Source organism: Chaetodon trifascialis, chromosome 14 (genome assembly GCF_039877785.1).
Source record: "Chaetodon trifascialis isolate fChaTrf1 chromosome 14, fChaTrf1.hap1, whole genome shotgun sequence".
In the NCBI taxonomy this organism is placed as follows: Eukaryota; Metazoa; Chordata; class Actinopteri; order Chaetodontiformes; family Chaetodontidae; genus Chaetodon; species Chaetodon trifascialis.
Genome location: NC_092069.1, coordinates 22,117,778 through 22,131,936, shown reverse-complemented (window position 1 = coordinate 22,131,936; position 14,159 = coordinate 22,117,778). Strand labels below are relative to the sequence as shown.

The window sequence follows — 14,159 nt, the reverse complement described above, 5'->3', positions numbered from 1 at the left end:
AAGCACACAACATGCAAAGAACAAAGCTGTGAATACTCATGTCAATAGTGAAACGCCAATAACTCACGAAGCAATACATTATCACAGCGTATCATTTTAGTCATCTTGTATCTCTGGAAACATGTTTATATAGTGTAATGTTTATATTTTTGTCTTTTGTTTATTATCTCATAACATCACATATTCAGTGTGTAGTTTGTTTCTATTTTAACAATTGCAAACTCAGACCAGCACCTTACTGGAGTACACAATATTACCCTTGTACTAATGTACAGTGTGTTACTGTATCATTGTGCAGTGAATTTCCCGTACATATTGCTATTGTATATTAAGTGAAGCAGTGCTTTCATGCACCACATATCTGAAATAAACTCCCTTTATATGTCATTATATTTTGGAATATTCCTTCATTTTTTGCCCTGCACTGTAACTGCATTGCATTTTTTACTCTTCTGTCTAATCTCTATAATTCAGTCAACTCAATCTCTTGTCCCTTACAAATAAAATAAATTAATTGATACAATTTGGCTGTAGTTTCTCATTGGGATTAAAAACTACTCTGTCAATCTATTTATCAATAAGAGATTCGATTCAGTAATACTAATTTTCTCACTGAAAAAGTTACTTTGAAACGCACCACTCCCCTGAAAAGAACTATTATTATTCTCGAAATATCTCGCGATGACAGGTGCAGTACGCTCCCGATCGATTGTGGTACCCGGAAATCAATGTCAGAGTGAGAGCTCTTCCTCATTACGCTTCCTCTCTTCTGATGGTGACGTTTCCCGATCCAACCGGTCGCTGTGCTGTGTTGGTAGCTGGTGGGTAGCTAGCTGCTAGCTAACCTGCTGAGCTACCTCCTCCACCTCCGAAGGCAGCCGAACGGAGCCTTGAATGAGCCCAGCACATCAATGCATCTCCAGCGGCCGCGATGGCAGCGACAGAAACGGTCTGAGTGTGACATCTTAGCCATGTAGCTAGATGGTTCTCTGTATCTGTAGTTAATGTTAGTGTGATTCGTGCCCTTAGCTATTTCCAGCAGTAGCTAGCTTTTTTCTGTCCGGGACAGACGGCGGCAGCTAGCCCCCTCTCTCGCCACTACAGGAGGATGCTGAAGCTGTTCGGTGCGCTGGTTATCCTCGGACTGGCCCTGGCGTGCATCACTTCCTGGGTGCTGGACAGCTATGACACGGCTTGGCACCCGAAACGGAGCGTTCAGCACCCGACTGTCGGTGATGGAGATGAGGCTAAGGGGAGTTCTCCACCATTTCCCGGCGGCGAGTTGAACAATATATTCTGGTTTATACAGGTGGGCTTTATTCCATCTTGCTACCTAGCTTTGTGAGGTCTTACAAGCAACCTCAAGCAGGATGATGCTGTCTAAATTCAACCAGCATTTCCTTTTTAAATGTCATAGTTTTCTATATGTTTAACGTAGGTATAATGTCTACCTTTTCCTTGGTGGTGCTATCTATGGTAGTTCACCCACTGAACTGCCTCTGAATGATTGACAGAATGGGGTCACTGACCACAGAAGTGTGTCATTGTCAGGTAAAAGGGTGGCTCAGCAGCTCAGTAAGTCGTGGTCAGACTTTGCACCTTTTGTGCCTGACAGCTCTCATTCTGCTGAGTCAGAAAGGCCAAGCCAAAAGAAGATACCATTTATTATTAATATCTCCTTAATATCCTGCTTTTCTCATGTCTTGTTGAAGGTGTCCGACATTCACATCAGCCGATTTCACGACCCGAGACGCATCCCTGATTTTGAAAAGTTTTGCACTGACACAATTGAAGTGATCAAGCCGGCTCTCGTGCTTGCAACAGGTACAGTGATCCTCCACACCTTCACCTGGCTGACTACAAAGTCCTTGTATTGCCATGACCTGAACGGGTGTGGCCCTCACGTTAATAGAAAAAAACAAACAACAAGCTGCTTCCCACATGCCATGTTGTGTCTCAGCCTGTATCCTCTTCCGCTCCACAGGGGATCTGACTGACGCTAAAACAGAGAGCAAGGTGGGCTCCCTCCAGCATGAGGTGGAGTGGCAGGCCTACCACAACATCCTGAAGAGGTCCCGCGTGATGGAGCGCACGAGGTGGATAGACATCCGTGGAAATCATGGTGATTAAGCGCAGCACTTTGTTATCTTAATGGGCTCCTCAGAGTCACTGGTTCAGCCCAGAGTAGGGAGTGTACAGTTTTCTGAAGAATCCATTAACTGCGGTCCATTTTAGCATCGCGCAGGAAGCCGTCCTAACCTTTTCCATCAATGCCGCTTTCCCCTCAGTTATTGGATTTCAAGCTATTAGATGTGAAAGAGGATATCCTTATTTTGTAACTGTCAAAAAAAAAGAAAGCTAGTTATCCGATCTTGAGTTTCTCTGGCAGCTATTCTGCTGTTATTGATTGCAGTCGTTGATGTGTGTCCTGTCAGTTTATCTGTCAGTGGGTTCCAAGGTAACAGCAGATTTTGTTCGATACCTTGCTGCGACACACGGGAACCAGATTCCTGGATTAAATATTGTATGTGTTGTTCCACGGGGCATCCATAGCAGTAGATCTTAACAGCTGTCATCTCGTCTGCTGCCTCCTTTTATACTTTATGTTATGCTAAATCTCTCTTTTCATTTCTTCTGACAGATGCCTTCAATATCATTTCCTTGGACAGCATCAACAATTATTACCGGTCAGTATGAAATGGTCAATACGACAGTAAATGCCTCATTTGCATCCATCCAGTCTGCTTCTGCACGTCCTCTGTTGGCGCGTTGAGTGTGAAGTCGATCAGAGCGCGTCGTGTCTTAAATGCCTCTGAAACACGAGTAGTTACAGACCTACTTATTGACAATAACCCAAGCTCTCTGAGGACCAAAATAGAAGCTGAATCTACACGAGCAGACCGACTCTCTTGTGTTTTTGACACAAATTATGTTTCATGTGACACCGCTGCTTCTGTTAACGCTGATTGATCTTTTATCTCCCCGATATTCTTCATGTTTTGGGCGTCCTCTGCGAGACAGAGTCTGTCTCCTTTGCAATTTATTTATTCAAAATCATTAAATTATCTCAGGACTGTATCAGGAGGGGAGCCGCTGGCGCCAGCCCAGACCACAGTATCTTGTTGCCCACGCTGACTTTCCTCAACTGTCCGCAGGAAATACTCGGCGAACCAGAAGGTCGGCTCTTTCCACTACGTTCACAAAACGCCCTTTGGCAACTACTCGTTCGTCTGTGCGGATGCCACTTTGACTCCAGGACCCAAGAGGCCGTACAATTTCTTTGGTATTCTCAACCAGGTACAGCTGTCCAGCACCGTCTGCTGATGGAGTGTAAACGTCATACCTAACAGCGCTTTAAACGCCGTTCACAGTCATTTTTCTGCCTCCAAAGGGCTAAAGAAAGCACTTACACACTGTAGATAATGAATGTGATGGTTATTATAGTGTTGTATATTATTATATATTATAGTGTTGTTTCCTCTGTATGGCAGACTCAAATGGACTTGCTGGACACGTTCAGGGCTGAGAGTCTGAAAAGCAACCAGTCGATCTGGTTTGGCCACTACACCACATCCACTGTCGTCTCGCCTTCTCCAGGAGTTCGAGATATGATGAGGTAAGAACGTACCGGATGTACAAACTAAACCAGTTTTGTTTTTTTAACTGGGTGTGTAAATGCAGGTTTGCAGCATTTGACTGGAAGCTCGTTCATCCTGTAAAATATATTAAAAATCAAGGGACGGTCGTGGTGACATGATGCATGATGGGAAATGTCTGTTTTAGAATCCTTTCTTTTGCATTTTCAACAATATTTAACGCAGTTGTCTGCATATTATGACAATGTTATTGGAGTTTTTCACATCGGGACTTCCTGTGTTTTAGATCTGCTGTTGCCTATCTTTGTGGCCACCTGCACACGCTGGGCGGCCTGATGCCCGTCCTCCACAGCCGACACCCCCAAGGCACCCTGGAGCTGGAGCTGGGCGACTGGATGGACAACCGCAGGTACGGAAGACAAGTAAACACGGCTGTTCATCATCTCACAGGCAGGTCTTTAAAAGTCAAAAAAGGGCCATGGAAGGTGTGAAAAGGTCTTAAATTCACAAAAATATTTTTTTGGGCTGCTTTAGAAAGTAATATTAGCTGTAAAGTGTGTTTATGTCTGACTGGAGGCTGTTGGGAGACGTCACACGCCAACAAACTAAAAGTGGGATTGTAGATTATTCACACAGATGGCTGCTCAATCCTTTTCTGTGCACTTTCATTCAGCACCGTCAGACCTGTTGCCACCATCGTCACTTCTGTTAGCTACTGTAGCTGGAAGCTCACTGACTCATTATACTAACTATGTAACTTAAACGAATGAATCATTTTTAGTTGTGCTGCTTATTTCCTTAGGAGTAATTGTTGGGTACTGTTGGGAAGTGCTAAAAAAGAAAGAGTCATGATAATAAATAGTTCTAGGCTGTGCTGTCTCTGGTTTTCAGTTGTGTTTTCATACTGTGTGGCATTCAAAAGGTCTTGAAAAGTCTTAAATTTCACCTGCACCCTGCACAAACACGTCTGTCTCCAGGTACAGGGTTCTGGCCATTGACCACGACCTGCTGAGTTTCTCTGACCTGAGGTTCGAGCAGTGGCCTGCAGTGCTCATCACCAACCCAAAGGACGCTCAGTACCTGCATCCCGGCGTGGAGCCGCTGGGTCGAATACGCAGATCGACACACATCAGGTGTCTGTTCTTTGTGTGTTTGTTGAACCTTAAAAGCTTCACAGGCTCTACGATTCAGCACAGCAGCTATTGATATACCCAGCCTGCAATGTTTATTACATCAGCGTGAAGTAAACTGTAGTGACCTCTGCTTCGGAGGTTCAGATGTTGTGTGTTTGACTGCTGCTTATAAATCTTTTTGTTTTGGATTGGGTGGGGGCACAATAACACTGCCTATATGTTCAGCACTAAAACATTAATTTTCTCGGTTCTCACCAGGATCTTGGCGTTCTCCGAGGCTCCGATCACCACGGTGCACGTCAGCGTAGACGGGGAACCTCTGGGGAAAGGCCACTCTGCTGGAGGTCCTCTCTATGTTCTGCTGTGGGATCCGTCTCTCTACCTCACTGGACTGCACACCATCAGAGTTAAAGTGGAGGTCAGCGCAGCGTTCGTGTATCTCCCATTTAAAGTGTTTTAAATATTTTATACGTCTTGATTAAATTTGGTAGCTCTGTTTGCTTGAGTTGAACTATGATGCGGTTGAGCTGCTGTCTCGCCGTCGTCTGTCTTTACATTCGTAGACGTGACATTTTGCTTCTTCCTTCTGGTTTTGTGTGAGCCAGGACTCGGCAGGCCGGTCATCAGTGCGGGAGCAGCACTTTACTCTGGAGGACGACCTGACTCCCAGCTTTGGTTTCGTGCAGTCCTTCATCCTCCTCACAGACCACTACATCCTGGGCCGGGCGGCCTTCATATTCATGATGCTGCTGAATGTCGGGGTGCTGCTGGCCTTCAGGTTCCTGCGTGTTCCCTCTGGGAGAGGTGAGCTGGCCCTTCAGATAAATACATCATCATAAACTAAGTTGGGCCACTGAGTAAGGTTCACCGTAAAATTCTGATTACGTTTCAATTTAGTATTTCGATCACAACAATTATTCTTCCTTACACATTCATGCATTTTCGTTTTGTTTATCGTCCACAGGATTGTCCTCTCAGGCGTGTATGTCGCTCCGTCTGGTCAGTACAATGGACAGCTTCTACTACTCTCTGCTGCTGTTCAACCTGTGTACAGCCTTAGGTGAGTTGACCCAGCAGAGGCTTTGTCCCCTCTTTGTCTTGTGCTTCAGGCTGAACGTGCATCTGCTTTCAGAATAGTGTTGGAACAGAAAATCTACACAGTATCTGTGATCTCAAGCTTTAAGTCTGCTTAATAATTGTTCTTTGTTCTCGCTTTAACAGTAAAATATACATAGGCAAAAATAAGACATCTTGTTCCTGTATAATTACTTTTATTAAAACAAAACACTTTGGGCTGTTTCCTCCTCTTCAGGTCCGTGGTTCATAGGAGAGCTGATTGATGGCCATAGTGGCGCCTGCTTTGCCTTTGGGGTGTTCATCGATGGACACTTCCTGGAGGGCAGTCTCACTTACGTCGTTGGAGTTGTTCAAGTAAGAACGTTTTAGTCAACACATCTGCACCTCAGGAATGTCTGTACGTGAGCAAGACCCACTAGAGATAAGATTTGTGTGTCTGATTTGCTCATATAAGCTAAAACTTAACATTTTAATACTTTTCACGGACTCAAAGCAGGCATATCACTATTTTTTTTATTAGCAATAGGTCACACGAGGTCGCTCGTAGGGATGGAACCAGAGAGAATTAGTGCCTGACTCAGCTACCCTCAGGTCTGCAGAGCTTTATAGCAACTTTCATCTCATTGTTTTGGTTTTACAGCCCGTATTTACCCACAGCTGGCATCTATTTTCATCACAGAAGCCGTAAAAACCAACTCTACGCTACCTGCCCGGCAACAAAAGGCAGGCAGACGCAATTAGCGACTCTGTGGTGACCACATTTGGAGCATTTGGCAGCTAAAGAGCCAGATATTTCCCCCAGCAGTTGGTAGAAACCATTGTCAGCGGAACAGAAACACAACACCAAATCAGTGCTAATGTTGCCCCGTAGCTGTTATTTGTTTGTGTTTGCTAACAAGGTGGTAATATGTCAGTGTTGCGTTCACAGCTTGTTTCTGCTGCCCCCAAGTGGCCAAAAAATGAGTTACTGCAGGTTTCACCTTTATAGCATACTGTCATATCAACGATATTTTTAAAATACATCTTTTACCTTAAGATGTTCCACTGACCTGCTAGTGCATCTCTTACAAAGAAATCTGTGTATTTCTGTAATTTTAGCTGTTTGCTTTTTTGTAAAATAGTGACTTCTTTTACTCTTCAGCCTAAGAATCCTTCAAATTAAAGGTCCAGTGTTTAGGGGATATATTGGCAGAAACATAATATAATATTCACTGTGTATAAGTATGTTTTCATGAGTGTATGAGCGTAGAATGAGCTAATTTATAAAGTTCAGTTTACTTTCTATTTCAGCTATTTCATAATTGTGTACTAATGTGTACTTTGTACTCTCAATCGTATTATTATAATCATCTTCATCTCATCATATAAGCTAATCAAATTGAACTCATTTCCTCTCTGCCAGCTCCTGTTCTTCAACATGCCCCTCACCTCTTACCTGTGCTGGAGCCTCCATCACCGTTGCCGTGGCAACACCTTCCGATCCCACTTCCTGCGGCCGGGCTGCCGCTGGCGGACTCTGGCCGTTCACCTCTTCATGCTGCTGCTGCTCTCTTGGCAGGCCCACTCGTGCTACTTTCTCCTGGAGACCTACGGCCCCATGGCCTTTTTCCTGTCTCCAGTCCGCACATGGGCGCTCGGGCTCAGTCTGCTATTGGTCTACCGCGCCTGGACGGGCCCCGCCCCTCTCCTTCGTGACAACAGCAAGAGCGTCGCTTCCTCTTGACAGTAATTGCACTGTACCACCACGATCTCCCTCGAGCCTGACTCACAGATATATTTTGCTGTCTCTGTCCACCCTGGAAGCCTCAGTTGCCCCCACACAGCAGCCCCCTTCCCATCTTTCCCCCCTCTTTCCAAAGCCACTCAGTCCATCACTCACTATCCTGTTTCTAGATAGTATTGTTTCCTTAATATGCATGTTATTGTAAAGCACTGGTGAGCACATTTTCTGGCCATATTCATAGCAATGTGTACAGTGTTAAAAAACGAAACACCTTGGATGCGCTGAGGGTAAAATAGCCACTTTAAGCTATGTGAGGACTAGTCCAACGTGTGCCGCAGTCCACAGTGTAAGAGCTGTATTCTGCTGTGGCTTAAGCTGACTCATTTACTTGAGCTTTAGCACTTTTTGGAAGTGTTGCCTTGGCCGAATGCCACTTCACCACTGCCAAAGGATGAATAAGACCGATTTCACCTTTTATTCTTCCCTCTGAAAATCATTTTCATTCACTGACGAAGGCTGGACGTGCCAAACCGACCCTCATGTTTACCTTCTCACACACAAATCACGTGGATAAGAAAGGCGTACACATCATTTTGTATACTGTAAGCTTTTCCTAACTTCCCATGGCAGACCGAGCGTGGTAGTTCCAGTAGCTGTGGTGAAGACGAGGCAGGTAAAGCCACCTAGACGATCACGTTTTCAAGTTTATTCTACACGTAATTACAGGAAATCAAAGGAAGGCAATGACAAATCAATCGAATGCTGTAATTGATCTGCGTACAAGTAGTTCACGATTGAAAGTGCTTATAAGTAAAACTGATTCCGCTGCACACAACTGCCACTAAAAACGTCTCAATAGTCGCATTGAACAGTCATATCAAACCCTTCAATGCCAGTTTTCACCAGAGCAGAAAAACGAGGCGGCCTGACTCCACGTGCTCCTTTAAACGTGACTACAGGAAGCAGCTGTTTGTTTCTCAGGAATGTGAGCACTTGAACAATAGGCTGGTCCCAGTAGTATTTCAGGACAATGTTTTTATACTCCATAGTAGCTCAGTGAACTAAAGACCATGTCAAACAATCGAGATGTGTGGTGGCTAAAAAAAAAAAAAACAAACAAAAACAAAATGAATGTGTTATAGATGTGGTGAAATGAGATGAATCAGTACTATGCTATTTTTTTTTAATTTCATCTGATTGTATTGAGTGATTTCTTTTTCCCTTTATGTTATAAATCTGCGTTAATTGCCGTTCTTCACCGCCGACCTGGCCGGGAAGGTGAAGGAGCGCCAAAGGTTAATTTGACAGATTTGTGTGAAATCTCGTTCGTCTGTAATGCTCTGAATTCCTTGTTTGCGAAGGCGTGAGGGCTGCGTCTATTGCACTCCGATTCAATCCCCTCTCGGTGGTAGTAGCAGGTGCTGGATTCCACGAGAACAAACTGATCAGAAAAAAAAAGGGTGAAGACCACATTTATCACGTCTTTTAATAGAAGCAATGTTCCAACAGCTTTTTTTTTCTCAAACCATACCCAGCGTGAGCACAGAGTAATTGCTCCGTGCTGTGATAAGACACGCAGTTTAATATTAGAACAGCTGCTAGACATCGAGAACACTGGGAAAATTTAATTATGTGCACTCTTGCTGGCAATGGTTTAATAACTTTTTTCCCCTCTTTGCACAGACAAGTCTTTTTCATTTGTACAGGAGCTTCCCCAAGTATATAATTCCAACATATAGATAGATATTTGCAATTTATGGACTTTTGTTATTGGAGAGTTCCTCTCTAACATGCCCAGTACCTCACAAGCTGTGTCATCTGTCCACAAGGTGGCAGTATTGAATGGATTTGGAGATGACAGGGTTTCACTTCCACCTCCAAATTATGCATGGGACTGTTTTGTTTGTTTGTTTGTTTGTTTGCAGTAAAGCACTAAAACCTGGTCTTGATGAGACAGTTTTGCTAGTTATCGGGATCACTGATTATGTTTAGCTATGAATCTGGTCGTGATTGTTCTGTACTGTACACTGATTTGACTTTTCACACGAAAAACAAGACATCAGCTCCACCGTCACTGAGGAATATACGGCAAGTGATGTACTGGTGTTCACTTGACATATTCTGCATCTCCTCCTGTGTTCAAACATTAAAGTATATGAATGAAAAGATGATGATTTTACACCTGCCACATATTTTTCTCGTGACAACTGAAATTAGAGCCAACCACAATTTTATTTTATTAATGGTTTATAGTGCCGTGGAATAAAATGTTCATTACAGTAAATCATATACGTTGCGTTTCTCTTCACGTCATTGTCTCAATACTGTTAGCTAGCACTCTTGTTTATGTAGATTTTCTGAAGTCCTTGGGTTTCCTGTTTTTTGTCCACATTATTAATCCACTCCCTATTTACCCACATGTGTATGTATCTTAACTGACAACACTGGTAATAAACAAACTAAGCACCATCCTTTTCAGCTAGCTATAGCGCATCTTAACGCTACACCAGCCACTGCTTGAAGTGTTTATCATCCGTACTGCATTAGCGTCACCCTTACAAGTTTTGTTGCTAAAGCACTTTAGCTGGCTAGCTAAGGCAAACTAAATTTGTTCACTAATGCTGCTAAAAAATCTTTAGACATGGGCATGGCTAGTAGCTTAACTAAAAAATCTTTGCAGCTAACCACAGCTAACTTTATTCATAAAACTAAGCCAGCTATAATGTTAATAATGTATACTGTTGCCGTCACTGTATGAACTCATACTGTTTGTAGCTAAAGCACTTTAGCTAGCAAAATACTGTAAACAAAGTTAGCTCCCTAAGGCAAAAATCTTTCATTTTGTTTAATATTATGAGAGGCATTAAATCACAAATACGCAGATGACAGAGTGAAGTCCAGTGGCTTCTTCCCACTGCGGCCCTCAAACATGGCTAATATTATATAGGAGCATGGTGACCATTTCCAAGCAGTTAGCTAGCTACTTTTTGGTATTTTTAGCTAGCCAGCCTTTTGGTACTGTTCAAAGCATTCAGACAGTGATGCTACAGCATAATGCATTACAGTATGTGGATGTTTAACATTACGAACACAGGCTGATTTTAATGAATAAAGGTGGCTTCAGCTAGCAAGCTAGCTAGCTGAGCAAGCTAGTGCTTTGCGTGTTAACCGAACAGTATTTTCATCTAGCGGCACACTTATCTCATTGCTCCACTGACGTTAGTTATTTGACCTCCAAACAGTTGAAATAATAATGAATTGGAGGATTTACATTTCTTTTTAAACTCCTTTTCATACAAACAGTTTTAGTCTTTGTCTCGTTTTTATAACCTTTTACTGCTTTTCGTCCGTTTGGGAGCTACATACAAGAACATGTCTTCTGATGTCTTACTCTGGTACTATCTTTAAAACCCTGACATACTGTTTCTGAATCTTTAATACATAGGTTAATATCACGAGGCAGTACTTAAATATTTTACTCTACATTTATTTAACTGCCGCAGTCAATCAGTAAGTATTAGAATTCAAGACTCATCGAACTTCCAAGCACACTTTACGTTTCATTTTAGTTGTCTTAAGAGCGCTATTTCAAAGAAGATGCGTGATTTTTCATTTACGGTTCATACATAATTGTAATCAAGTAGCACCAGCTAATCAATGCAGTATCATTCTAGAGTTCATTATGTTAGTGGCAGCGATAGGTTAATTTCCCCAGGCATCTGGTGAGAGCAGTCTCCATGACTTTCTTCACTCTGATATCTTTATAATCTGCTTTCCAATGTTTCCCCCTTTCATCATTGAGCAAAATGCATCTGCAAGAAAATGAAAGAATGATTCAACTCCTGCCAGCTTAATAAAAAAGTCATTCAATACAGAAAAACGCTCAAATTCTCATCCACATACCTCCCATATTTTCAATGCTGTTCACCACCATTTCCAGCACCTGAGTGGAAGCAAAATCACAACTAAACAATGCGAAGAGACAGATGGAGAAGAGGCGTGCATTTTGCAAACAAACAAGGACACCCACACAGTCAACCACACATCACCATTTCCTCTATACCTTGATCTGGCCTGATTTAACCCACTGGCTGAGCTCACAGAGGGCAGCGTCTGCTTTGTTCATGTAGTTAAGCACCATAAATCGCTCCCGGGTGATGTTCTTATTTCTGAGGGTTTCCTGTATCTCTGCGCTCAGAGGCGGAGGATACGGCACGTCCTTGTTGTACTGTGAGATCTGCCCACACAGGATCACATGGCTGCCGTTGTTCATCTGGAGGTAAGAACAGGACCGGAGGTCAATGTGTGTGAGATGTAAGACCAAAAAACACTCACTGAAGACCAGGAGGAAGCACTGCTAATTCTGCAAATGTTGGCAGTACAATTAAGGAAAGAAAAGACAAAAAACACCTTAGAATTCACACTTTTTCCAGCCAAACAACCAACACATGACAGTAAAACATGCACTGGATTATGCTCTGCACACACATAAACAGGTCAAGCCGTACCTGAGCAATTACACTATCACTGATGGCACCTCCAACATTGTCGAAGTAAACATCTATCCCATCAGGGCAGCACTCTTTGAGCCTCGTAGCGACGTCCTCTTGGCGGTAGTTGATGGCTGCAGAAAAAGCCAGGTCCTCTACTAAAACTCTGCACTTCTCATCAGAACCACAAATCCCAACCACTCTCACACAACCATCCAGCCTGCCGATCTGGAAAAATAAAACGGGCTGATGTAGTCAGGATGTCACTTCCTTTTCTTTGCAGTCTGCTCTGTGTTTATGTGGTTAGCTAGATGAAATCTGCTGAGTGTGGTTTCTGCAACGTAAAAGTTACTGTTTCAACCAACCATTAATCCATTAAAAATCGGAAATATTTTCATTCATGCCAATGATCTCTTTCCGCGTTTTCATAAATTACAAGATAACTGAAAATCGGCACAGGAGAGTGGAGAAACATTTCTAAGAATGCTGTTTCTGTGCATTTTGTCAGTTATTTCAGATAGATGCAGCTGCATTTAAGACATCAAAACCCTTACAGACCCCAATATGAAATTTACTGTATTTACCTGTCCAGCTATGGAGCCACAGGCTCCGGCCGCGCCACTCACCACCATGGTCTGATTGGCCCCTCTGCTGATGTTACCCTTCTCCCTTATGCCCAATAGCGCAGTGAGGCCTGTCAAGCCAACTGCGCCCAAAACGTAGGACAAGTGCCCATCAACCAACTGTGGATCAACCTGCAATAGACAGAAGGTAATATCGCAAGTGCTAATATTAAATGTCAAGATTTGCGTATGCAGAGAGCTTATAGTCCATGCATGCATTTTAAAGGCGTTCTCCTTTCAGTAAAAGGAAACATGGCCCAATCCACCCATCACTATGAACTACATCCCAGTGTTGACACACAGTCAATATGCCGCACCTTCTGCAAGTCACTTCCTTTCATAACAGCATGGGTCTGCCAAGGCCAGCTGAACGAAGTGACCACATCTCCCTGGGTGCAAACACTGCAGCGGCTGGCCTCCACCACGCCGACACCTCCACCATCAACACACTCAGACAGTTGCCATGGAGTTATGTAGTCAGCACCCGTGTCTTCATTCATCCTGCATCGCTGCAGAGCAAAGACAGAGATGTAGGAGAGATTGGCACGCTTTGTCATTGGTTTTATGGTCCAGTCTTTGACATTTGGCTGCCTTAACCTTTCTCTAAATGACACAGGGGGAGTAGTTGACTGTCTGATGCATATTAAGAACTGCAACTTTGTGCTTTGTACCATTTATTTATCTCAGTGTGCAGCAGATACAACAACTTCACTGGCTGTATCAATACCATGTAAGGGTCGACTGAGAGGTAAAGCGTCCGAACCAGGACCTCTCCATCTTTCAGGTCAGGTGCTAAAGTCGTCTCCTCCAGACGGAAATTCTCAGCAACTGGCGCCCCATTTTTACCTTAAAGTAAGAGTTGTTGGACTTTATGTCAGCCACACGCCTGCAGTAATGTTGCAGCACACCACACAAGAAAACAGGTCGTCTTCTGTCATGAAAACAATGAGCATGAAGTTCCCTACCTGGTCGTGAATTGAGGACGACTCTCTGCACTTGCATCCTTGAAAAGTTTACCTTGATTTCTAAATTGCGCTAAGTGGGACCTGCAATGACAACCAGACCTGGAAACAAACTCCAAGCTTCTGCGTGCAATGAGGTCACAGTGTTAAAGTGTTTTACAGTGTTTTATATTAAATAGCAACACGAGCAATTGGTCAACTAATAATAAAAGCTATTTTACACACTGTGCTCACACTGCCGGACAGATTCCCTCTGTTTTGTGCGTCGGCTAGCTGCTAGCAGCAGAAAGTCCACAACAGTCCGTTGACAAAGTGTCGTTCGGCTCAAAGCAAGAGCATTCACTGCTGCCAACTTCCGGGTTTGCTGAAATCCCGTTAGGCAGTTGAATTTATCTTTTTTCAGCGGGCAGTCAATCAGCATCTCATGTTTGATTTCGTATTTATAGCTTTTTCAGCTGTAAACTATCAGCCCACTGCCACACGGGGCTGCCAGTATGTCAAAATGTCTTCAAATTATTTTTTAACATTTAACAGGCAGCTGTTTAATTTTGTGCT

At 43.4% G+C, this 14,159-nt stretch overlaps 2 protein-coding genes across 2 annotated transcripts; one reads left to right on the top strand and one right to left on the bottom strand.

The window, feature by feature from the left end:
* Positions 1-771: 771 nt before the first annotated feature.
* On the top strand, positions 772-9,816 carry tmem62 (transmembrane protein 62). The gene is made up of 14 exons (XM_070978999.1): positions 772-949; positions 1,105-1,309; positions 1,713-1,824; positions 1,985-2,122; positions 2,642-2,687; positions 3,156-3,297; positions 3,492-3,616; positions 3,883-4,005; positions 4,574-4,729; positions 4,988-5,147; positions 5,335-5,533; positions 5,694-5,789; positions 6,042-6,160; positions 7,209-9,816. The coding sequence occupies exons 1-14, from the start codon at positions 912-914 to the stop codon at positions 7,527-7,529; spliced, it is 1,980 nt and encodes a 659-aa protein (XP_070835100.1). The 5' UTR covers positions 772-911; the 3' UTR covers positions 7,530-9,816.
* Positions 8,999-13,948, bottom strand: ptgr2 (prostaglandin reductase 2). Its single transcript, XM_070979000.1, has 9 exons — positions 13,830-13,948; positions 13,608-13,688; positions 13,370-13,488; positions 12,960-13,151; positions 12,604-12,774; positions 12,038-12,247; positions 11,593-11,802; positions 11,433-11,472; positions 8,999-11,341 (listed from the first exon to the last, which is right to left on the bottom strand). The coding sequence occupies exons 2-9, from the start codon at positions 13,642-13,644 to the stop codon at positions 11,277-11,279; spliced, it is 1,044 nt and encodes a 347-aa protein (XP_070835101.1). The 5' UTR covers positions 13,645-13,688; positions 13,830-13,948; the 3' UTR covers positions 8,999-11,276.
* Between the last annotated feature and the right edge of the window lie 211 nt (positions 13,949-14,159).

Bases quoted from the DNA above. Each gene is read 5' to 3' on its own strand.
- ptgr2 (XM_070979000.1), bottom strand. From the start codon at position 13,644: ATGCAAGTGCAGAGAGTCGTCCTCAATTCACGACCAG. The intron at 12,248-12,603 runs GTAAATACAGTA...TTATTTTTCCAG, and splicing joins GTGGCTCCATAGCTGGACAG to ATCGGCAGGCTGGATGGTTG. The intron at 11,342-11,432 runs GTATGTGGATGA...ATTTTCTTGCAG, and splicing joins CAGCATTGAAAATATGGGAG to ATGCATTTTGCTCAATGATG.
- tmem62 (XM_070978999.1), top strand. From the start codon at position 912: ATGCATCTCCAGCGGCCGCGATGGCAGCGACAGAAACG. The intron at 950-1,104 runs GTCTGAGTGTGA...TCGCCACTACAG, and splicing joins CGATGGCAGCGACAGAAACG to GAGGATGCTGAAGCTGTTCG. The intron at 5,534-5,693 runs GTGAGCTGGCCC...TATCGTCCACAG, and splicing joins GCGTGTTCCCTCTGGGAGAG to GATTGTCCTCTCAGGCGTGT.